Source organism: Phycomyces blakesleeanus, assembly GCF_001638985.1.
Source record: "Phycomyces blakesleeanus NRRL 1555(-) unplaced genomic scaffold PHYBLscaffold_7, whole genome shotgun sequence".
Lineage (NCBI taxonomy): Eukaryota > Fungi > Mucoromycota > Mucoromycetes > Mucorales > Phycomycetaceae > Phycomyces > Phycomyces blakesleeanus.
The window spans coordinates 301,837-327,010 of NW_017265140.1; the positions used below are offsets into that span (position 1 = coordinate 301,837).

The window sequence follows — 25,174 nt, forward strand, 5'->3', positions numbered from 1 at the left end:
CTTATTCAAATATAAGAAATTCGAAACTAGTTATATAGAAGCTTTGATAAATCTCGGAAATGAAGGATGGATAATATTCTTAAGCTCCATCTACACCGACGGTTATATGTCCAGGGTATTATTTAGGAGGCAGACTACAGCTGATCCTCTCAATTATGTGGATCTCAAAAAAAAACTTCGAGAGAGCAACTTACATGACATATCCGATACATCATAGACAATGTGCGTATCTTATTCAATTATACAACTTCAATCTAGGGCCTACGGTTTATTAAGTACCTGAAATATATTAAAGAAATGCATATAGTCAGTAGGCCCTAGATAATTAATCCAACATCCCTATACATGAGTCCACAAACTATAGCAAAGAAGGAATAAAGAAGAAAAATAAAATGGTAGATGGGAAGAAGAGACGTCGTATAGCAAATAGGCGGAATTCTGGGATTTCACACCAGTCTATCCAACCAAGGTAATAAGTCAATTAAATATCGTTTATATACAATTTCACTTATAATCATTTAAACTATCACATAAACCATCACTGTCATGTGTTTATAGTCAGAGACGTTCTTAAGATGCCATTAATTGTCTTTGGAAATAGGCTCCCAAACAAATCGAGTGTATAGTTTTGCAGTTTATGGCCTGGCATACATGAGAGAAATTACAAGTATTTTCTTATAAAACATAAGATAAAATAACTGTACTTTTGTAGAACAGTGAATATAACACATCAAAGATACTTAGGGACTCTTTTTTAAGCTTTATTATTTAAGTCAAACATTAACTATATTTGCATGCAGCTGTTGTAAGTCTAAAGGTCCAGGATGTCTCTAAAACGTCGATAAAAGACCTATCAATCCAATATTAGTTTGTAGCAACAATAATATTTTCTGAAATATAAATGACATGATAATCAAGAATATGCTTTATTTTATATAGAAAATTCAGAATGACAATATTTACTCCTAAATCAAAGCAAACAACAATAACACAAGCTGCCGCAATAAACATGCCTGTTTGTCATTCCGGTAACCAAATTTAAAGATGCTTACAGATACAGAAACTTCAGTGGACTCATAATATATAAGCTCAATAGTTTATTATGCTGCTCGCTTATTACAATTTAATTTTTACAGAATATTATCTTTACACACATCAACCAATTTTGCAATTCAAATAAAAAGCACTAGTTGGAATAATGAATCTTACCAGCTATTGAAATGAGAGCCACATAATTTCTTTTTATCTTTATCTAAATCCGTCTGCTTTAACCAAACGAAGCTGTGATTATTTATCCTCTGCGCGTGTAAATTGATAAGACAGCAATATATTTACTCTTTAACATGAACTGTTTTAGGATCTGTACTTTACTTTTAAAGCTGATGCTCTACCAATCAAATATATTACCTTTCTCTATTATCATTTATCCTTTTACTTCTTTACTTATTCACATATTATTATTTTCATCTTTTACAAGAAATTCGCCACTCTCAACAATTTTATTAATTTACTCGTAAGATCACCAGTATCCTCGCCCAATGCTACCCAAATTGAAGCGAGCTCGGGAGTCAATCTAGTAAAAATGTATAGTCATAGCCTGTTCTTCTGCATCCAAATCGAAAGCAGTAAAAAAGAGAAATAAGCAGGATATTGTTTCTCAAACTTGTTATATAAACAGCCAAAGAATTATATTAAAAACTACCTCATATCCAATCTTAAAAATCGTACAGATACCCAAGAGTTTTTTCTGTTTTCTGTTTTCTTTTTTTTACACCCGCATTTCTTAAAGTATACCAATGTCTTTTAATGCTTCCAACACTGCATATAAAGACATTCTTTAAGGAACTGCCAATTGGGTTCACTCTATGGACCATTATAATTATAGCTGTCATGTATAGCAGACCAGAATATTAATACAAATATCAGTAGCTATTGACCATAGAAAGATCAGATAAGCAACTTCTTTAATGAATATATCTATTTATTATCTTCCATCTGTTTTCTCTGTCCTTATCTTTTAGCAAATCAGCTCTTCGCACTTTCAGTTTTTTACCTTGTATTCTATTAACACTACCTCTTGGATTTGATACACCCTTCTTTCTCGCTCCATTACATCTGTCTATAGTGTAGACGTATATTATTCTCCTGCTATATTTAATACTGTCCAAAGCTTTGTCAATGAGAACCATGACGTGAAATTTGGGCAAGTCTTCACTATTGTGCTATAATATTATGACTTTTCCAGGCCTCAGGGTAAATGTTTAGTTGGAGAACCCTTGGATGTCTCATTGGGTGAGCAGCAAGGAGACATCTTAAACAACGTGTTTCATAACTACTATAGCCTTGTGAGAAATAATAGCAGATATATCGGTAAGCTTCCATCTCACATTAAGGCGGCTCATCGAGATTGCGGTGGGGAGAGAATAAAACAAATAAAAATATAGACGAAAGGATTTGTGAGAACTTGTGTAGGCTGTTTCATTTCAAAGAAAAGTCAAGAATAATAAAATTCGATTCTTTCTATACGGAACTATCTACTGATATTTATACGTTTCTCTAATTTATAATTCAGTGTGTGCTTAAGTAATCTTTATCACGATGAGTCAACTTCCAGGAGTATTGTTCTTCTGGAAAGATTCAGAAAGACCAATTGATCTGATACTTCTCCAATCAAATCAGCAAGAGAGTTTTGGTAAAGAAGAGCATTTATGTTATTGATAATATTATAGTATTCCGATCCGGATACACGGGTGATGTTTCATAATATTAATTAGCTGTGCTTGTAGTCTCTTACTAAAGTATTCATATAATAAAAAAAATATGTAGATGAAATATGATGATGCCGTAGATATACTATATGTGAATTTGTATATCCCATATTATGGTGATAATAGTACATAATAAATAATAATCAATTTAGTTTATGGTAATCTGTATATTAAATAATATCATAAATGCATAACCGTTTAACTGGAATAGCTGAGGATATTATCTTATCCTTCAGTATTACCCTCGGATTCAGCGGTAACAAATACCACTGAAAAAATAGGGTAAGTTCATCTAGATCAAATGTGCCTAAAATGTAGATGATTGAGCCAATACAACCACAATTTTTGTGTTATATCATTTTGAGAAATGGTAGGATATCATGTATGGTGCTGAGGCGTATCATCATAACAACAGGTACACGAAAACCCAATGTAAAACGATTGTCAGTCCGCAAACTATGCAAACTAAATAAATATTGTAGTGACGCTTTACTCTTTTCGAGCCTACCTCTTTATGTATTATATTTTGAGGCCCATAAAGAGCTATCATCCCATATTATTATTTTTACTGGGTTTATTTATTAGCTGCAAAACGCTTTAAAAACTATAAAAGAGATGATTGTAGGTATTTTACAATGGAACAGAGAAACAAAGCATGAGTATATTTTTATAAAAGAGTCTCTTTGGTTTGTTATTTATTTCATTTTTGTTTTATTTGATAGAATTTTTTTTCCAGATAAAAATTCTAATTTCGCGACAGTTTTAAAACTATAGCTATTATAATCACTAATACTTCTTGCTTGCTATATATAATTTAAAGTCTTCGAGGAGTAGACATTAGATACGTACTTTAATAGTGGGAATGCTAGTGAAAAAAGAGCAATAGAAAAGAAGAATTAGTAAATGATTTAAATCGAGATTTCTTGATAAACACTTACAAGACGTAGAAGACTTGACATAAAATTGATATAAGTATGTTCTTCAGAATAAATGACAATACCAGTAGTCTTCGAATGGAGATACATTCTAAAATATATAATTATTAATATTGTGCGTAGTAAAAGCGTATTTATTTAATATACTGTAGTTAACCTACCAAATATTATAAATTATATGTCCCCGCGTATGATATTACAGACATAACTAATAAATCACGATAAAATAGGTATATATTTATGAGTAAGGCGAAAGGATAATTTGTATTTTTTTTTAGAAAAAAAGCTTACCATCGTGCTTGATTAAGAGATCACGAGACTCGATGGAAACGAGTAATACTGACTAGACAAACAATATGATGAGTAACAAAGATCTGTAAGAGAATGACATTTTACCTTAGTATATCAGACAGAACATAAGCAAACAAAGAGACATGCGTTTGGTGTTAAACTATAAAAGAAAGAATTGTAAGTAAATTTGTAAAAACTTAAGGATAAGAGAAAGAAAGGAACTAATCAATAATGAATGTCATTAAAAGAAAAAAGGGAAAAAAAAGACTTTGCATTAAAATTCGGTTTGACCCTGACGAAATGCAGGTGATAAAAAGTAATACTCCAAAAGACGATTACCGTCATTTTGAAACTTACTACTTTCTGCCTCATTGAGTTGGAAAAGAAATTGCCTAAATATGGATCAAGCGGTTGGAATATGTGCTTAAATATCAAACAAAAGATAGAAAGTTAATCTGCACCGCTTATTCTCTTTACTAGTACGTGAATTTTAAATATGATATAACAAGTATTAGTTGAAAATTATCAAAATTTATTTTATTAACAGAAAAATGGCCTAACGTATTCCTACTGCTCCCCGCCGACACAACTTACGCTTGAATGTTGTTCTTAATAGAACAATTGAAGGTATTGTTTCTCCAATTGGCACACCAACTCCCAAAGTGGCTGTTGTCGCAGCTCCTAAAGTTCAAGTTGCTGTGACCCCAATGGATCACGTCCTTGCCTTGTTGCCAGCCAACAATGTGCCGATGCAATCCTTGCCAGCAAATGCAAAAGGAGTGTCAGACGCAATTAATCATTTTCAGAATGGCCTGGATTTGCCTAACACGACAAATGGCTTTTTGAAGAACTCAGTCCTTGATGCCTTATACTATACAAAAGCATTTTTCTTCTTCCATGGATGATGATCTTGTCCTCGGAGCGAAATATCACCCCCTGATCTCTGTATGTAAATTTATTATAATAACATTATCGGCCAATATATCTAATAGTATTTTTATAGCAACTTATCAATAGTTAAATCAAGAAAGCGAGCTTTGTACCACAGACCCGCTAAAAGTTACTGAGAATAATAATAATAGATTAGCATGGTCAATGGCTGGCACGTATGGCGATAAGTACAACAAGTCAATTGCACTAACTCTCTTCAAATACCCAAGACCTCAAAAATGGTGTAAAAAAGTGTCAAAAAGAGACAATATGAATAAAATAAATAATCACTACCAGAATCAAGTCCAAGTCTTCCGGACCTCAACAGAGAAGATTATGGCTAGAAATAAAGCTAGAAGAAGACATAACAGAGAGAGGGATGTAGGATTTAAATAAACTTAATTTACTATTTATTTAATGTCTTAATATAATTGGTGTGAACAGACTAAAAGTTCAAAAAGGTCAAAAAAGAGCAAAACTTTAAGTCATATCATTGGGCGAGAGTTTTAATTAATTTTGCCCTTTTTTTGCCCTTTTTTTGAATTTTTAGTCTGTCCACACCAAATTGCCCTGCACTCGCTCAGAACGACGCTGCCTGATCAAATGACGAATTGCTTGGCTACCACCTACACCATCAGTCGAGTGCCAATGTGGCACTATCAAGGGTAACCGAAACCACATGCTTATATGCCCCGCCACAATCACTCTCGTTCAAAAACTCTGGTCTTTGATGGATTTTACTCCTCCCCAAGAGGTTCATCTTATCGACTATGCTCTCAACTGTCTCCCCAGGTCTTTAAAATCGCCTGGTACGTGGTGCGATTGGTGGCCGTGCTTGCTTGCCTTGCTACGTGCTGTTGATCAAACCACCTCATCCTACAAACTGCCAGAAGAAAAAGCTCATGGTCAAATCCTCATCGCCCTTGCAGCAAAATTCCATGCCACAAAACCAATCCGTCCCCACCGCATCCTACCGCCCACCCAAGAACCTGTTCCTGGTGATCCGTTCCCCCATCTTCTGTCCGAAATTTCCACCGTTCCTCATCAACCCCCTCCATCTGTGCCCGCCCGAAATTGTGCCTAGGAGGACTGACTTGGTCTGGTATCGTTGTGTATTCTGGATCCATAAATAAATCGTCCGAGTTTCTAAAAGGAATCACTCTTTGGAGTTCCTATCCCTGCTGAAATCCGTTCCCAATTCTGGTGCCGTCAGTACCTAGTTACTTATTCTCGATTCTTTCATGTCATTTATTTTTCTTATATATTTATTTCACCTGTATTCTTACCAGCTGTATTATCTATTTTAGTCTTAGTCTTTCTAAAAGCCGTTTTACCCCACAGGGGGTTTTTTACGTGCTCTCTTACTTTTTTGCTGACTATTCATCTTTGTCTCTGTCATGCGTGTTCCATATCTTTTCTTTATTTATCTTTCACTTTTTACATATTTTTTTATTCCTCCTCATATTTAGGGGGTTACTTTTATTATTTTCATTTATTCCTCAGTTCTCATTGGGTAGCCAATATGCTAAAATGCGCAAGGCCTAGAAAAACCCACAATAAAATATTTTCACCTGTCCACACCAAATGTTTGCTGGTAGGTTCTTGGCCGTCGTATTATCATATACCAGACATATACGGATGCTATCCGCATGGCTATTAAACCATCCGATTGCGGAAAGATTCTTTCCATTGACGAGTTGGACGGACATAAAGAAGTGCGAGCATGTCGTCCTAGCTGGGGAACTGATGAGGTAATGTTAAACACCTATCTATTTTTTAAAGAAAATAAAAAAAAATTTATTAATACTGTTTATTATTTCAATCAGCTCCAGAAGTTTAGCACTGCCATTGATGACTTTACTGTCAAGCGTTTGAAGAAAAATGCAGACAGTTGTTAAAGCGCATCTCCTATGAGAAAGAAGTGAGTATTCACGAGAATTTGACAGTCACTATTAGAGTAGTGCTTTTCAAAATAAAATAAATCTTTTTTTTCCTTGCCCACTATTTTACAGTGTTTTTTTTTTACGTGTTTATGTGTATGGAATAGAATGTTGTATACAGATGTATGTATAGAATGCCAAGTATAAGCAAAATTTTATAAAAATAATAAATAATAAACTTCCACTTACATATAAATTAGCCTTTATTAATTAATATATATATATATTTGTAGGTGTTTTATTTTTGTATTTAAATCTAAAAATATATTTTTCCTAGCAAAGGAACAACACACATCTGAGCTTTGCCTTCTAAACCAAGGTGCTCACCTACTGCAACTGGATAGCAGATTCTATGTACCTGAAGAATACTGTTCATGCTATCATCTTTGAATCCCACCTCATTCACCTCAACTCCTTCTCCTGCTCTGGGCTGCAGCACAATCTCCTTGTACCATCGTAAGCATGCAAATTCATTCAGACTCAAATGATCAACAAACAAATTTACAAAGAGGTACTGAATCTGGCCTACATATGGTTTAGTGCCTCTACCATCACTTGTCTCAAACAGCACTTGCATAAACGACCCGCACTAATTTCTTGTTTTGCTCCTGTATATTTGGCTGAGAAGATTGATTGATTCAAATTTGTGTATCCGACTGTTGACAAAATTATCGGAGCGACCAGCCTGACGACAGTGAACAAGCGTTTGATCATCATATACCTCGTGATAATTGACGACAAATGCTCATACTCGGACACTTTCATAAAAATCTCTCCCTTTAGAACTAAAGGAAGTGTAGACGGGAGTATAGGCTCGTTTCCCTTGATGATAACAAATTTGATCTCATGAGAACCAAGAACAGCATTGATATGGGATAGTATGGCGGCGGCAGTAGATGTAGTGAGCTCAAGGATGATCGCCGAATGCCCAGATTGAATTACAAGCAAAGTTTGTTGAATAAAGTCTTCCTGGTATGTATCCTCAAGACACTTCTTCATATACATTGTTTCGAGCCCGTCTCTTCTATTGGTCATATAATCCTTCGAAAAGCCGTTGCATCTTTCAAGACCGAACAGCCAAGAGCGGTAAACCAGGCCAAAGCTAAGGATGCTCTCTTGCAAACGTAAATGCAGATGCATCTTCGGTGAACGAAATGGAGTTTGATATAACACCTCACACTCTCTGCAGAAAACCTCCAATGAGTTATGGACCTCATTAAGATGAGCCATGGATATGCTTGGCATTGAGAGGTACAGGCATGCATTCACGAACGTTGTTCATTTAACAAGACGGACTTCACGCAAGCAGCCACACAGGAGAACATGAGAGTAAACCAAGCACTAATACTTCCACTCATTTGCCTTCATGAATGGGAAACCACGCCCAATCCTTGTACCCAATGATGTGTAGTATTCTGACAGTAAAACATTTTCAGCATCAACCCGTGTTGCAGCCAAGTGTGTATCTGTGATGAGACCAGAAGATACCCATTTCTCCATTATCCTCTTCGCTGTACCAATATACAGGCTATACGTCGAATCGATGACAGTGCATTCAACAAGGTTGAAGTAAACCAGGCCATACAATTTTTCCAGGCAACAAGAATTAGAGTAGCACAGAAAATAGCAAAAGATGGACACTAGATAGTAGGAATCACCACACCACTACAAAAGTAAATGAGTTCCACGACGAGGAGACAGAGATAGTGATTGATCCCGCTCGCCTTTACTTCCTTGGGCCCTGGAATGAGACCAACGAAGACAGCATTCTCCTTTATTGTACCGTTCTGGTGTGGGCAAGTTGTTGATGCAAAGATATATCGCACTACAGAGACAACCGACCCCATCGAAAGGCTGAAACGAATGGATGTTCATGGCAGGCATAATGGAGCACTCATGATTCACAGATAGTAAAATATTACCGTCTTTTGGATTATTTCACTATGCACTATCGTGAATCTCAAATTTCATGTCTGGAACGTGTGATCTGTTTCTCCAATAGTTTATGACGTCTTCGAATCTAGGGCGGCAAAAGGTATAGACAATGGTTTGATTGTGGAGCTTTACATGTAGATCCTTGTTGGGATACTCAAGGATCTTGATGTTGCAAAGAAAAAAAGTATTTCTACATTCTCTACCAGAAAGCGTCTCGAAATTACAACACTCTGGAACTATATCAGACTCTCTGTATACTTTTTTTATAGTCGCCACATTTTATAAACCACTAGACATTTTGAGTCACATCGCCAAGACCAGTCATAGACCTTACACCGTTTGTACTGAGGGAAGAAGAAAATAGTGTCCAAAATGCGCCAATACCTCATTGAAAAACTTCAACGGGACAGCACCAGTGGAATCGACAGCATATTTGGATATGAATAAGACAGCAAACAAAGCATTGAAAGCATGAGTGGGATCGGCTGGCATATCAGATGGAGAAGAGTGTTCTATATATATATATGTTGTATTTGTCGATTTCATATACTTTATGTACTAACCCCTAACATCTTCAGATTCACTGTCAGAAATATCCAAAATAACTGCTCCAATGACATCGTCATCTTTGCTTTCAGAATTAAACAAGGAATCAATGGCCAAAAGAGGTAAGTCTTTAGCTGTATTGTCGAGTAAAAAAGAATCAAATTATTAGATATTATAAGCAAGTATACAACTTTAATAAAAATACTATGGATACCTTCAACCTGATATTCAATATCAACATCGTCTCCAAAGCCAATCTTCATGTCATTGTCATTCGACATTACCTCTGTAACTGAAGCTGTATTATATGAAAAGAAACACATTTACTTAAAATTCTCTTGATAATTATTTTCTTAAATTATAACCCACAAGAAGATCCCGACTGATATATTGTCTCACATCATCATCTTCTTCTAAATGTACTCTGAGTGGTTGTTGTTGTTACTGGAAGCGTTGGGTGCGTGTTACTTTAAAGTCTAGAATTGGTAATAATGGAGAATGGTTCGGAGACACAATTTAAGAGCAACTTCAGTAGTTATTTTTTTTTGTATTTAATTGGTACTGCCAGAACTGAAAATGCACGGCGTTGGATCTTATGTAGCTTCTATAAAATCATTGCTTTTCTAAAAACAGGGGTTTGAAACTGAAAGTTCAGCCACAATATAAAAAAGAAAATTTAGTAAAGGATAAAATCCGTGTGTAGAAACTGATGGACTTGCTCTATTCAAAATGATACACCCATAACCACCCAAAATTATTTATATGTATATCTATCCCACATTTATTACCACATTTCTACTTACATTTATGCTATACCAGTATTTTATATCCTTCTCAGCATAACTATTATAAAAAATCAGACGTTATTCCTTAAAATATTATATTAGATCATTGTACCACAAAACCAAAAATGAATAAATTATAACCGCAGCTTGAATTGACCAAAATTTATATCCTTGTACTTTATATAATTCAATCAAATGTTTGATTAACTTGCGTTCTAGTAATTCGTTTTTGCTGAAAACAAGTGCGTTAAAGAGTTAGAGACAATAAAAAACGAATGGGCTAAGAGACGCGGCGGGCTTTTAATTAAATCGAATGTTCGGAGTGTGAATTAGCTCGAAAATGGAAATCCGCCCATTACTCCTGCAGTGGGAAAGTGATGTTTTCAGTCTCCATTTGAGTAGTATTGAAAGACAGAACATACACCATTTTATCAGGCACAAATTTGACATGAAATGTCAATTGGGGTAATATGCTTTCTGATCGGGAATTATAAGAATAGACCGAGAACAAAATATATCTATTATTACAGCCGTATCTTGTCAGGTTTAATAAAATATATATATTTCCTTGAATTATATGAGATTTTGATATAAATTTAACTGAAATATAACAAACAGTAAAAATCTTATCAACTATGAATTTAATATTTTTAGTTGATGTTGGAATATCAAGATTTATTGAAAAACAAAACAATAAAATATTAATATATAAAAAAACACATAACTTATTGAAAACTAGAAAACATTCTATTTAAACTATTAAAAATATGTCATATTTTATAAATTATAAAAACATATGCCGATAATAAAGATCAATAAAATAATGAATAGTAATAACGAAAATAAAAGCTAAAAGGATGATATAATTCTTATTTTTATTTTATTAAATTCAATCATTTTTATATACTTGTTTTATAAGTAAGTACATAGACTTTATTTATTTAATTATCTTTAATATTTATTTTATTTCCATCAAAATTATAGAAGACAATATTAATGCGATTTAAATAAATTGGTTATTATAATACATGAATGTTGTAAAAGCGAATTGACTACTACTGTAGTTACAATTAAGTTTGAAGAAATAAAACATATATTTTTATTTATTTCAGCCAAAGGTGTTTATACGTTACTATATTATCTGACACAGATATTTTTCATGTACATGAGTGATTAATTTTTATATGATGATATCACCGTAATAAGATATACATTAACAAAATATAAGCAGTATAATTATAACTCACAAGCACATTGTTTTTCTATGTTAATACTTCATCACGAATACACATATTTATATAATTAATCACATATTAACTATTGTTATATATAAGTACCTGTGATATTCTTTAAAAAATAAACAATACTCTTACAAAAACAATTTATTCATTTTATATTATTTATTAATCTCACTTAGCATTTAACTATATTTCAAATAAAATATATTGCTTTTATTGAACTCGATGTAATATATTCTATATTCATAAACACTAAAAAGTCAAAATTAAATACTTAAATGCAAAACACATCAAATTTTATTTTATATTTTATTGTCAAATATTAGAATAAACTCTTTTACTTCAATCACTTATATCTACTTATGTATCAAGTGTAGTAGCTATATGTCAAATATTAAAATTAGTATGTAATTCTGATACTTATCCTTTTATTTCAATTATAGCTGTTTCTGATTAATCAATATATTTAGAAAAATGTAAACATTTGCTTCTTACAAAAAAATATGTACCATTAAATATTAAAAGAGAATAATTAAAAAATGAATTACATCTAATAAACTTATATTATAGTAACTTACTTGATTATATTTTGCTTAATTCAAATGTTCATATAAGATGTCAAATAAAAAAAAAATTGTGTAGAACATATAAAAGCCAAAGTAAGATATTAATAAGAATAGCTCTGGTTTAAAGTTGTTAACATTTTATAAATATACTTCTTATGTGCTATTATTGTCTCTAAATAACATTGGCTCTTCTGTGTATTTTAACTCTAATTAATAGCTTTTGGAGGCTTTGGGGATACATGCCTACAGCATGTATCAAAGCCTATATTATATATATAGACTATTATAAATATAAAGTTTGTACTCATACTATAAAAATTAGCCTATTTAAACAAATAAAAAAAAATTAATAATGTATTACATAGTCATACAAATATTAAGCTTTTATATAATACTTTTGTAATATCAAAATAAACACAAATATAAATTGTATGCCAACCCAAATTGAAAATTATAATAGAATATACGATTATACTCAGACCTTGTACTCAGACATATATCACAAAATATTACTCTTGTGTTATTTAAGTTCTAAAAATATGACGATAGATGCCACTTATCTAAAAGAAACGAAAACTATATATATATATATAAATAGATTAAAATAATTAATGTATGTGGGTAGAAAAGAGACCGAGTTTATTTGACTAAAGTGAAAGGCACAAGAATAAGAAGAGTTTGGTGTGATAGTAATTTTATTATAAAAAAGAATAAGAATGTTTTAGTGGTAGAATATTTGTATTATGTTAAAAGTCGGGGGGCAGTGGAGTAGAGGGGGGTGGTGTATGAGAAACAGTTTAATTTTTTTATACTGTATGGTGTGTAACAGATAATTTATATGTATATTGTAGTGCTGAGAATTTTGGTGCGAAAGAAATAATTTATATATATATTGTAGTGCTGAGAATTATGGTGCGTACTGATTAAGAGAGATTGAAACGATGGGACTTTGTGTTAGGTAATGAAATGTTGGTCCAGAACAAGATATCTCAAAATATATAGAAATACGAAGTGTACTTATGAAAATGGTGGTATATGACACTACAAGTATAGTAAAATATAATGTATGATTTTTGGGTGCTGAATTTTTATTATTTTGATTTCGATTTTACAGAGGTAATAAAATAAAAGAATGCTATTAGTATTTGTGCCGATTTTGAAAGCGTTGTGACGTTGGGTTTGGCACAGGTAAAAAAAAAAAAAAAAACAATATTGTGGTTGCCACCGCCGATTTTGAAAGCGTTGGGACGTTGGTTTTGGCCCAGGTCAAAAGATAATAGACAACTATGGTTGCTACCGCCAATTTTGAAAGCGTTGTGACGTTGGTTTTGGTCCAGGTCAAAAGATAATAGACAACTATGGTTGCCCCCGCCGATTTCGAAAGCGTTGTGACAATGGTGTTGGTACAGGTCAAAAGTAAATAGAAAACTATGGTTGCTTCCGCCGATTTCGAAAGCGTTGTAATAATGGAGTTGACCCAGATTAAAAAAGAAAACGATAGTGTGGTTGCTCCCGCCGATTTTGAAAGCGTTGTGGCGTTGGTGTTGGTGCAGATAAAAAGATAATAGACAACTGTGGTTGCTCCCACTGATTTTGAAAGCGTCATGATGTAGGTTTTAGCCCAGGTCAAAAGATAATAGACAACTATGGTTTCTCCCGCCGATTTCGAAAGCGTTGTGACAATGGTGTTGGCTCAGGTTAAAAAAGAAAACGATGCTGTGGTTGCTCCCGTTGATTTCGAAAGCGTTGTGGCGTTGATAGGGACACGAAGGTTTGAATGAGGGTTTGTTTTATTTTCAGAGTCGTATATACAGTGAACGCGCGCAGAAAAGAAAAAATAAAGAGTGTTTGGGTGGTGTTTTTTTTACAAAATAATATGCTCTTTTTTCGTATTGTTCCGAGTTCGGCCTATTGTGAGTTGCAATATTTTATGAATGCCGATTCGTGAAAAGGATGACGAGATGTATAGAGGAATCGCAATTAGCCAAATGAATGACGGGATGTATAGAGGAATGCCGATCCCCAAACCGAATGAGGGGACGTAACCAGTTTATTCAAGGCGTTATTGAAAAGATTTTTTTTTGTTTTGGACGCGTCACAGTAAAGACTGGTTTTGTATACAGTTCTGCCTGGACACTATTGGGTGCGGACCAGACGGTTTTGAGACTATTGGGTGCGGACCAGACGGTTTTGGAGACTATTGGGTGCGGACCAGACGGTTTTGACACCACTGTATGCTTGACAGTCTCATTTTCAATCGGTCATGCTTAGTTCTATAGTAAGTTTTGATGTGTATGGGTGTATGTGTGTTTGTGTGTATGTTGAATAGGAGTGTATATATATATATATGACAGCATGCCTATTATAAATTAACAATAATATATATAAAAACCTATAGTAGCTTATAATATGTGGGTGGATCCGTGGGTGTTGAATAAGAGTATATATATAGTAGTGCACCCAAAACACAATGGCAATATATATAGTTCTAGAGCAGCTTTGGGTTTGTGTTCACAGTCTATTTTCAAGTAGCTTGCTATTATTGTTCTATATGATTCTTAGTTTTTGAGTACAGAGTGTTTGGTATTTTGTAATAAGAAATTGTTATATGCGATTATAGAATAGTGATTATGGATCTAAACAGTTTTATATCTTTTAAAGATCCAAATAAAATAAATCTAGTGATTATTACAATATAGATCCATATATTCATAAACACATATGAAGTTATATATTGTTTGGTAGTCCATAGTTTGGATTTGTGGGATTTTATATATGATACCAATTTGGTCTTATTATTGCACCCAGAATGATTTTATTTTTGATTCTATTTGCTTTTGCTCTTGCGCACGATATGATTTTATATATAATCCCGATTTGGCTTTATTATTGCACCCAGAATGACTGCATTTCTGATTCTATTCAATTTTATTCTTGCATTCGATATGATTTTATATAATCCCGATTTGGTTTTATTATTGCACCCAGAATGACTGTATTTCTGATTCTATTGGATTTTATTCTTGCATTCGATATGATTTTATATATGATCCCGATTTGGCTTTACTATTGCACTAGAAATAACTTTACATCGTGTCCCAATTAGATTATTTTATTGCCAGCAATATAATTTTATATATAATCCCGATTTGGGTTTTTTTATTTTAATCCAGATTTGGTTTTACTTTTACACTTGAAATAACCGCATACCTGATCCTAATTTGATTTTATTCTTGTACTCAATATAATTTTATATATAATCCCAACCAGATTTTAGTTTTGCACCCAAAATAAATTTATATCTTGTTTCAGTTGGATTTTATTATTGTCAGTTATATAATTTTATATATGCTACCGACTTGGTTTTACTCTTGAATCGAAATTTACTTTTATTGATTTATCACATCGACTTTTGACTTCGCACCAATTATTTTTAAATCAAATATATAAGGGTTTGTTTCTCAAACGTATATGCTAGAGTCTATATATATAGACTATAGATATATTTATATATGTTACGTTTATTTTTTTTGAATAATATTAAAATAAAATAAATTAATAAATAAAATAAATAAAATAAATTCTGAGCTATAATGAATGAAAACGTTTTAGAGATAATATCTTGTATGTTATTACTAAGTATATACTATATTACTAAATATAACATTCAGTTTGAGTTGTAGAGTATTTAAATTATTTTTTATAAGTAGAAAGTACGATTTCTACTAATGGTTTATATGTTGCAAAATAAGGTTCTTCAAAATAAAAAAGGAAACTTGTAGTTCTGATAGCTGCTGCACTGTATTAGCCTAAAAAACGGCAGAAAAAAGTATATTTTTCATTTTCATAAGAAACCATGTAAAATTCGAGGTTTCTGGAATTAAAACATACAACACACTTATACGTCTGAAAAAATGTAACGTTACACAATTTAAACTGAACGTCCTTTTTTCCAGTTTTACTAAACATACTAGTGTGTGGATATAAAGAATAAACCTTAATAATAGGACAAAAACTAGGAAAAATATGACTGATTGAGCTTGAGTTTTAGACTATATATATAGAATCAGCTCTTATTCTATCTTTTTTCTATAATTCTGCCGTCAACTACAAACAGAAATCTTAAGTAGCATACATATAAACCTATATAAAGAAAAGAAAAAAAAGAAAAAAAGAAAACAAAAAGTAAAAAAAGAAAGAATAAATAAATAGATTAAAATAATTAATGTATGTGGGTAGAAAAGAGACCGAGTTTATTTGACTAAAGTGAAAGGCACAAGAATAAGAAGAGTTTGGTGTGATAGTAATTTTATTATAAAAAAGAATAAGAATGTTTTAGTGGTAGAATATTTGTATTATGTTAAAAGTCGGGGGGCAGTGGAGTAGAGGGGGGTGGTGTATGAGAAACAGTTTAATTTTTTTATACTGTATGGTGTGTAACAGATAATTTATATGTATATTGTAGTGCTGAGAATTTTGGTGCGAAAGAAATAATTTATATATATATTGTAGTGCTGAGAATTATGGTGCGTACTGATTAAGAGAGATTGAAACGATGGGACTTTGTGTTAGGTAATGAAATGTTGGTCCAGAACAAGATATCTCAAAATATATAGAAATACGAAGTGTACTTATGAAAATGGTGGTATATGACACTACAAGTATAGTAAAATATAATGTATGATTTTTGGGTGCTGAATTTTTATTATTTTGATTTCGATTTTACAGAGGTAATAAAATAAAAGAATGCTATTAGTATTTGTGCCGATTTTGAAAGCGTTGTGACGTTGGGTTTGGCACAGGTAAAAAAAAAAAAAAAAACAATATTGTGGTTGCCACCGCCGATTTTGAAAGCGTTGGGACGTTGGTTTTGGCCCAGGTCAAAAGATAATAGACAACTATGGTTGCTACCGCCAATTTTGAAAGCGTTGTGACGTTGGTTTTGGTCCAGGTCAAAAGATAATAGACAACTATGGTTGCCCCCGCCGATTTCGAAAGCGTTGTGACAATGGTGTTGGTACAGGTCAAAAGTAAATAGAAAACTATGGTTGCTTCCGCCGATTTCGAAAGCGTTGTAATAATGGAGTTGACCCAGATTAAAAAAGAAAACGATAGTGTGGTTGCTCCCGCCGATTTTGAAAGCGTTGTGGCGTTGGTGTTGGTGCAGATAAAAAGATAATAGACAACTGTGGTTGCTCCCACTGATTTTGAAAGCGTCATGATGTAGGTTTTAGCCCAGGTCAAAAGATAATAGACAACTATGGTTTCTCCCGCCGATTTCGAAAGCGTTGTGACAATGGTGTTGGCTCAGGTTAAAAAAGAAAACGATGCTGTGGTTGCTCCCGTTGATTTCGAAAGCGTTGTGGCGTTGATAGGGACACGAAGGTTTGAATGAGGGTTTGTTTTATTTTCAGAGTCGTATATACAGTGAACGCGCGCAGAAAAGAAAAAATAAAGAGTGTTTGGGTGGTGTTTTTTTTACAAAATAATATGCTCTTTTTTCGTATTGTTCCGAGTTCGGCCTATTGTGAGTTGCAATATTTTATGAATGCCGATTCGTGAAAAGGATGACGAGATGTATAGAGGAATCGCAATTAGCCAAATGAATGACGGGATGTATAGAGGAATGCCGATCCCCAAACCGAATGAGGGGACGTAACCAGTTTATTCAAGGCGTTATTGAAAAGATTTTTTTTTGTTTTGGACGCGTCACAGTAAAGACTGGTTTTGTATACAGTTCTGCCTGGACACTATTGGGTGCGGACCAGACGGTTTTGAGACTATTGGGTGCGGACCAGACGGTTTTGGAGACTATTGGGTGCGGACCAGACGGTTTTGACACCACTGTATGCTTGACAGTCTCATTTTCAATCGGTCATGCTTAGTTCTATAGTAAGTTTTGATGTGTATGGGTGTATGTGTGTTTGTGTGTATGTTGAATAGGAGTGTATATATATATATATGACAGCATGCCTATTATAAATTAACAATAATATATATAAAAACCTATAGTAGCTTATAATATGTGGGTGGATCCGTGGGTGTTGAATAAGAGTATATATATAGTAGTGCACCCAAAACACAATGGCAATATATATAGTTCTAGAGCAGCTTTGGGTTTGTGTTCACAGTCTATTTTCAAGTAGCTTGCTATTATTGTTCTATATGATTCTTAGTTTTTGAGTACAGAGTGTTTGGTATTTTGTAATAAGAAATTGTTATATGCGATTATAGAATAGTGATTATGGATCTAAACAGTTTTATATCTTTTAAAGATCCAAATAAAATAAATCTAGTGATTATTACAATATAGATCCATATATTCATAAACACATATGAAGTTATATATTGTTTGGTAGTCCATAGTTTGGATTTGTGGGATTTTATATATGATACCAATTTGGTCTTATTATTGCACCCAGAATGATTTTATTTTTGATTCTATTTGCTTTTGCTCTTGCGCACGATATGATTTTATATATAATCCCGATTTGGCTTTATTATTGCACCCAGAATGACTGCATTTCTGATTCTATTCAATTTTATTCTTGCATTCGATATGATTTTATATAATCCCGATTTGGTTTTATTATTGCACCCAGAATGACTGTATTTCTGATTCTATTGGATTTTATTCTTGCATTCGATATGATTTTATATATGATCCCGATTTGGCTTTACTATTGCACTAGAAATAACTTTACATCGTGTCCCAATTAGATTATTTTATTGCCAGCAATATAATTTTATATATAATCCCGATTTGGGTTTTTTTATTTTAATCCAGATTTGGTTTTACTTTTACACTTGAAATAACCGCATACCTGATCCTAATTTGATTTTATTCTTGTACTCAATATAATTTTATATATAATCCCAACCAGATTTTAGTTTTGCACCCAAAATAAATTTATATCTTGTTTCAGTTGGATTTTATTATTGTCAGTTATATAATTTTATATATGCTACCGACTTGGTTTTACTCTTGAATCGAAATTTACTTTTATTGATTTATCACATCGACTTTTGACTTCGCACCAATTATTTTTAAATCAAATATATAAGGGTTTGTTTCTCAAACGTATATGCTAGAGTCTATATATATAGACTATAGATATATTTATATATGTTACGTTTATTTTTTTTGAATAATATTAAAATAAAATAAATTAATAAATAAAATAAATAAAATAAATTCTGAGCTATAATGAATGAAAACGTTTTAGAGATAATATCTTGTATGTTATTACTAAGTATATACTATATTACTAAATATAACATTCAGTTTGAGTTGTAGAGTATTTAAATTATTTTTTATAAGTAGAAAGTACGATTTCTACTAATGGTTTATATGTTGCAAAATAAGGTTCTTCAAAATAAAAAAGGAAACTTGTAGTTCTGATAGCTGCTGCACTGTATTAGCCTAAAAAACGGCAGAAAAAAGTATATTTTTCATTTTCATAAGAAACCATGTAAAATTCGAGGTTTCTGGAATTAAAACATACAACACACTTATACGTCTGAAAAAATGTAACGTTACACAATTTAAACTGAACGTCCTTTTTTCCAGTTTTACTAAACATACTAGTGTGTGGATATAAAGAATAAACCTTAATAATAGGACAAAAACTAGGAAAAATATGACTGATTGAGCTTGAGTTTTAGACTATATATATAGAATCAGCTCTTATTCTATCTTTTTTCTATAATTCTGCCGTCAACTACAAACAGAAATCTTAAGTAGCATACATATAAACCTATATAAAGAAAAGAAAAAAAAGAAAAAAAGAAAACAAAAAGTAAAAAAAGAAAGAATAAATAAATAGATTAAAATAATTAATGTATGTGGGTAGAAAAGAGACCGAGTTTATTTGACTAAAGTGAAAGGCACAAGAATAAGAAGAGTTTGGTGTGATAGTAATTTTATTATAAAAAAGAATAAGAATGTTTTAGTGGTAGAATATTTGTATTATGTTAAAAGTCGGGGGGCAGTGGAGTAGAGGGGGGTGGTGTATGAGAAACAGTTTAATTTTTTTATACTGTATGGTGTGTAACAGATAATTTATATGTATATTGTAGTGCTGAGAATTTTGGTGCGAAAGAAATAATTTATATATATATTGTAGTGCTGAGAATTATGGTGCGTACTGATTAAGAGAGATTGAAACGATGGGACTTTGTGTTAGGTAATGAAATGTTGGTCCAGAACAAGATATCTCAAAATATATAGAAATACGAAGTGTACTTATGAAAATGGTGGTATATGACACTACAAGTATAGTAAAATATAATGTATGATTTTTGGGTGCTGAATTTTTATTATTTTGATTTCGATTTTACAGAGGTAATAAAATAAAAGAATGCTATTAGTATTTGTGCCGATTTTGAAAGCGTTGTGACGTTGGGTTTGGCACAGGTAAAAAAAAAAAAAAAAACAATATTGTGGTTGCCACCGCCGATTTTGAAAGCGTTGGGACGTTGGTTTTGGCCCAGGTCAAAAGATAATAGACAACTATGGTTGCTACCGCCAATTTTGAAAGCGTTGTGACGTTGGTTTTGGTCCAGGTCAAAAGATAATAGACAACTATGGTTGCCCCCGCCGATTTCGAAAGCGTTGTGACAATGGTGTTGGTACAGGTCAAAAGTAAATAGAAAACTATGGTTGCTTCCGCCGATTTCGAAAGCGTTGTAATAATGGAGTTGACCCAGATTAAAAAAGAAAACGATAGTGTGGTTGCTCCCGCCGATTTTGAAAGCGTTGTGGCGTTGGTGTTGGTGCAGATAAAAAGATAATAGACAACTGTGGTTGCTCCCACTGATTTTGAAAGCGTCATGATGTAGGTTTTAGCCCAGGTCAAAAGATAATAGACAACTATGGTTTCTCCCGCCGATTTCGAAAGCGTTGTGACAATGGTGTTGGCTCAGGTTAAAAAAGAAAACGATGCTGTGGTTGCTCCCGTTGATTTCGAAAGCGTTGTGGCGTTGATAGGGACACGAAGGTTTGAATGAGGGTTTGTTTTATTTTCAGAGTCGTATATACAGTGAACGCGCGCAGAAAAGAAAAAATAAAGAGTGTTTGGGTGGTGTTTTTTTTACAAAATAATATGCTCTTTTTTCGTATTGTTCCGAGTTCGGCCTATTGTGAGTTGCAATATTTTATGAATGCCGATTCGTGAAAAGGATGACGAGATGTATAGAGGAATCGCAATTAGCCAAATGAATGACGGGATGTATAGAGGAATGCCGATCCCCAAACCGAATGAGGGGACGTAACCAGTTTATTCAAGGCGTTATTGAAAAGATTTTTTTTTGTTTTGGACGCGTCACAGTAAAGACTGGTTTTGTATACAGTTCTGCCTGGACACTATTGGGTGCGGACCAGACGGTTTTGAGACTATTGGGTGCGGACCAGACGGTTTTGGAGACTATTGGGTGCGGACCAGACGGTTTTGACACCACTGTATGCTTGACAGTCTCATTTTCAATCGGTCATGCTTAGTTCTATAGTAAGTTTTGATGTGTATGGGTGTATGTGTGTTTGTGTGTATGTTGAATAGGAGTGTATATATATATATATGACAGCATGCCTATTATAAATTAACAATAATATATATAAAAACCTATAGTAGCTTATAATATGTGGGTGGATCCGTGGGTGTTGAATAAGAGTATATATATAGTAGTGCACCCAAAACACAATGGCAATATATATAGTTCTAGAGCAGCTTTGGGTTTGTGTTCACAGTCTATTTTCAAGTAGCTTGCTAATACATTGAAGAGAAAAATTTTGCAACGTTTTTTAACAGATGATGACATTCTTTGAGTGTGATGTTTTTTTTATTTTCACATTACAATTCTGAATAAAAATGCAACAGCCTAAATGCGTAGAAAACTCCAATAAACGTTTAACTAATGGATACAAACAAACAGATTATACAACTTGTGCAATAATTGCGCATGAGAGCGTTAAGAATGGCAATAGTCAAACTATCATTTCTATAAAAGTTAGTGTAAGCAAATACGTATTTGATTGCATTCTAAAAGCCTATAAAGAAAGTGAGTCGTACAAAGCTGGTGTATGATCTGGTAGAGCAAAAGAGTTGAATGAAAGAGGTAAGGGAGTGATCGTCTATGAGATTAACTATGATGAAATAATACTAATACCCACTTTTTGTAAATGATTATCGACATATGTTTCAGTACAAATTCCCAAAATCGTTTTGCATAGTGTTGGAGTACACTTTTGTAAATTTATTTTAAAGCCAAAGATTTCTGGAATAAATTGGAAAAAGATACTACAATGGGCAAAAGAACATTTGTATTGGAAATTGACGAATTAGAACACCATTATCACGTCTGATGAATCGAAATTCTAGCTCTATGATAGTGATGGACGTCAGAGACTTTTAGGGCATAACAAAATTTGTCTGTAGTCTGATATTCTCTCACTAACAGTGAAGTTTGAAGGTGGCTCCATTATGGACTGTGTGTGCTTGTTTGGCAAGTGTCAAAGATTTAATTTTTGGAAAATAAAATATCTCTTTTAGAAAGTACATTGACATCTTGAAAATGTCTTATCTTTCTTCTTTGAATATTTTTAAGTAAAACTAGCTGAATGAGATTTTAATTACAAGAGAACAATGCCAGCTGCTATACAAGTGCAATGAGAAAGGCTTGGAAATAATTAAATTGTATTCAATATTTGGTTAGCTGATCATTACAAAGTATACACTTCAACCCTATTAATCATATCTGATCTTATCTGAAGTATAGAATTAGAACAAACTAATATAGACTATATAATATTTATTATTTGCGTCACTTTGTAGAAGGAGAACAGCATACAATTCCAAAAAAAATATTTACAGCAATTAGTTTTTAGCATGTTCAGAAGATGTCAGGTTGTGATCAATGCCAAGAGCAACTGCATAAATTACTAAAAATAAAATTCATATGTTAGAAAACAAATGACTTTTATCTTTATGACTTAGTAGTTTGAGAATGTTAAAGTGTGCTTTGAATATATTTTTTTGGATATAAAAGATATATATATCTCTGTAGAGATATGGAAATTGAAAAACATTGCAAATCTTTTTTTCCTCCACTGTATATATTGTTTATAAGCCTATAGTTTGGTTTTATATGATTCTAATTAAAATCTTGATCAGAAATTATATATTTTTTGACAGATACTAGTATATCAGCTTAAATAAATTGTAGTTCAAGCTTTTATTAATTGTCAATTGGAACTGTGTAATTTAAATAAGGTTTAGACTTTCTAAGTTACGTTTTTTATTCTTTTATGTATATACACCCGGCTTAGGATGAAATTGATTTACTTCTAACTCCACTAAAATCAAAGAAGTACACCTCTGTTTTTCAAGGTTAAATAAGTTCTCAAAGACATGATCCTTAAAGACAAAAAATAAATGGAAGATTTTGTAATATGTGTTGCTTATTTATATTAAAAGTTGATGGAGGTTTAATAGTTAATAGCTCCTTCATGCTTCTTTCTAACTAATATCATACAATCTTTAATGCTCAGGCAAAACTTCACACAAGAACTTGCTGTGATTTCTGCCCACTCTTCCAACAAAGTAACCTCCAGTTCTTTTAGCGTGGTAGGCCGGGGTCTTCTATCTCTAACCTTGTTATCAAGGCAGCTTTACATATTCTTAATTGAATTGAGATCTGGACTTTTTGCAGGCCATGGTAAGATGGCCACATCGTTTCTTTTTTTCCACTGTTCTGCAAACTTGCTCTTATGTGGCTTGGCATTGTCTTCTTGGAGAAGGTAGGTGGTGGTGTTCTTGTCAGGAAGGGCAGCAAGAAATGGGAGATAGTTGTCTCTCATTGTCTGGACATACATTTTTTTTGTCATGTAGTCATCTAATATAACTAGTGGGCCAACACCTCCTGCCCAAATACGTTCCGAAACTGATACTGAACCACCCAACCCTTACTCAGCTGGTACCAGACAGTCATCGTCATACTTCTCATGTGGTTGGCCCCAAACATATTGCTGTTCACCTTTCTGAAAAAGAGTGAATCTGGACTTATCACTCCAGATTACTGATGTCCATTCATCATTCCAATTTTTTTGCTTCCCAACCCATTGCAAGCGTGTCTTCTTATGTGCTGCATCTAGGTAAGGCTTGGCTACAGCAACACAAGAGCAAAGGTCCATATCGTGCAGATATTTGCGTACTGTTGCTTGACCGATTGAAATGTCATTCATCTCTTTAATACTGTGCATGATGATAGCTAATGTGTTGCGTCTATTTTTTTTTGTGGTAAACTTCAAATAACGAATTGTCTGTGATGATAGCTTCTTATAGGCCCCAGGATGCTCCTTCTCAGCGCACGTCTTCTTTGTCTCGTATTTTTTAATTATACAATAAATAGTTGATTGGGGTATACCGTCTGCATCTGATATCTCATAGGAGTTACATCATTCTTTATATCTTCCAATAATAATTACTTTTTTGAAATCTGTTGTCTTATAATATGAGTTGGTAGTTTTAGCTTTATTGTTCTTTGGCATTGTGATTTGTTTTATTAGAAAGATTTCAGAATTAAAATAAAAGGAAAATAGAGGATGGTCTTTTTGCATAGAAAGAAGTCATGGCAGAGTTTGAAGTAAGTCAATTTCACCCTAAGCCAGGTGTATATTTTAAATTATTTCTACTCTACTCTTCTCTATCTCCTCCAAGTCATGTATCAAGACTTATTCAGCTACACACATTAAATGTTAAAACTTAGCAGATCAATCATCTCAGATAAATTACATATCTTAGCAGACAACTTCTAGGTCTTGCTCGCCTTCAAGCCACGATGAGAACAATCTCAGCAACATACCAACATTCACTAGAAAAATTAAAGGTTTTTATCTTGCTGAAAATCTAATTTTATCTGATTAATGAAACACTTTATTCAACAAAAATTGATATTGAATCCCAATACGGAAGGGTTGTTTGTCCACACTTTACATCAATCCTTAATTAATATAGTATCTGTGCTATATTTTTCATAGATATGCCCTTTTATATCCTATAACAGCCAATTCTTTTTGGAACAAAAGGACTACTCTGAAACAAAGGGTTTTTATCATATTTTCTGATTATATTTTGCGCTTTATTTTATATTTTGATGGTCACAAAAAGAATAAAAACAGAAAATCTCAAGCACGAAAAGAATGAAAACAGATAATTCAAGCATTGGAAAAAGGATAAAAACAGAT

General features: G+C 32.8%; 6 protein-coding genes across 6 annotated transcripts; 5 read left to right on the plus strand and 1 right to left on the minus strand.

Annotated features, from left to right (window-relative positions):
- Window positions 1-4,229: 4,229 nt before the first annotated feature.
- PHYBLDRAFT_166539 (hypothetical protein) lies at window positions 4,230-4,899 on the plus strand (the record flags this gene model as incomplete). Its single annotated transcript, XM_018435431.1, has 2 exons — window positions 4,230-4,300; window positions 4,611-4,899. 2 exons carry the CDS (start codon window positions 4,230-4,232, stop codon window positions 4,897-4,899), a joined length of 360 nt encoding a protein of 119 aa, XP_018293320.1.
- Window positions 4,900-5,603: 704 nt separating this feature from the next.
- On the plus strand, window positions 5,604-6,008 carry PHYBLDRAFT_166540 (hypothetical protein; the record flags this gene model as incomplete). Its single annotated transcript, XM_018435432.1, has 1 exon — window positions 5,604-6,008. The coding sequence occupies one exon, from the start codon at window positions 5,604-5,606 to the stop codon at window positions 6,006-6,008; it is 405 nt and encodes a 134-aa protein (XP_018293321.1).
- A 1,112-nt stretch (window positions 6,009-7,120) lies between these two features.
- On the minus strand, window positions 7,121-9,626 carry PHYBLDRAFT_143538 (hypothetical protein; the record flags this gene model as incomplete). The annotated part of the gene is made up of 8 exons (XM_018431005.1): window positions 7,121-7,389; window positions 7,455-8,101; window positions 8,213-8,529; window positions 8,595-8,718; window positions 8,807-8,961; window positions 9,184-9,311; window positions 9,363-9,479; window positions 9,560-9,626. The coding sequence occupies 8 exons, from the start codon at window positions 9,624-9,626 to the stop codon at window positions 7,121-7,123; spliced, it is 1,824 nt and encodes a 607-aa protein (XP_018293322.1).
- Window positions 9,627-13,364: 3,738 nt separating this feature from the next.
- Window positions 13,365-14,205, plus strand: PHYBLDRAFT_143539 (hypothetical protein; the record flags this gene model as incomplete). Its single annotated transcript, XM_018431006.1, has 3 exons — window positions 13,365-13,481; window positions 13,575-13,705; window positions 14,058-14,205. The coding sequence occupies 3 exons, from the start codon at window positions 13,365-13,367 to the stop codon at window positions 14,203-14,205; spliced, it is 396 nt and encodes a 131-aa protein (XP_018293323.1).
- Window positions 14,206-16,978: 2,773 nt separating this feature from the next.
- PHYBLDRAFT_143540 (hypothetical protein) lies at window positions 16,979-17,819 on the plus strand (the record flags this gene model as incomplete). Its single annotated transcript, XM_018431007.1, has 3 exons — window positions 16,979-17,095; window positions 17,189-17,319; window positions 17,672-17,819. The coding sequence occupies 3 exons, from the start codon at window positions 16,979-16,981 to the stop codon at window positions 17,817-17,819; spliced, it is 396 nt and encodes a 131-aa protein (XP_018293324.1).
- Window positions 17,820-20,592: 2,773 nt separating this feature from the next.
- Window positions 20,593-21,433, plus strand: PHYBLDRAFT_143541 (hypothetical protein; the record flags this gene model as incomplete). The annotated part of the gene is made up of 3 exons (XM_018431008.1): window positions 20,593-20,709; window positions 20,803-20,933; window positions 21,286-21,433. 3 exons carry the CDS (start codon window positions 20,593-20,595, stop codon window positions 21,431-21,433), a joined length of 396 nt encoding a protein of 131 aa, XP_018293325.1.
- Between the last annotated feature and the right edge of the window lie 3,741 nt (window positions 21,434-25,174).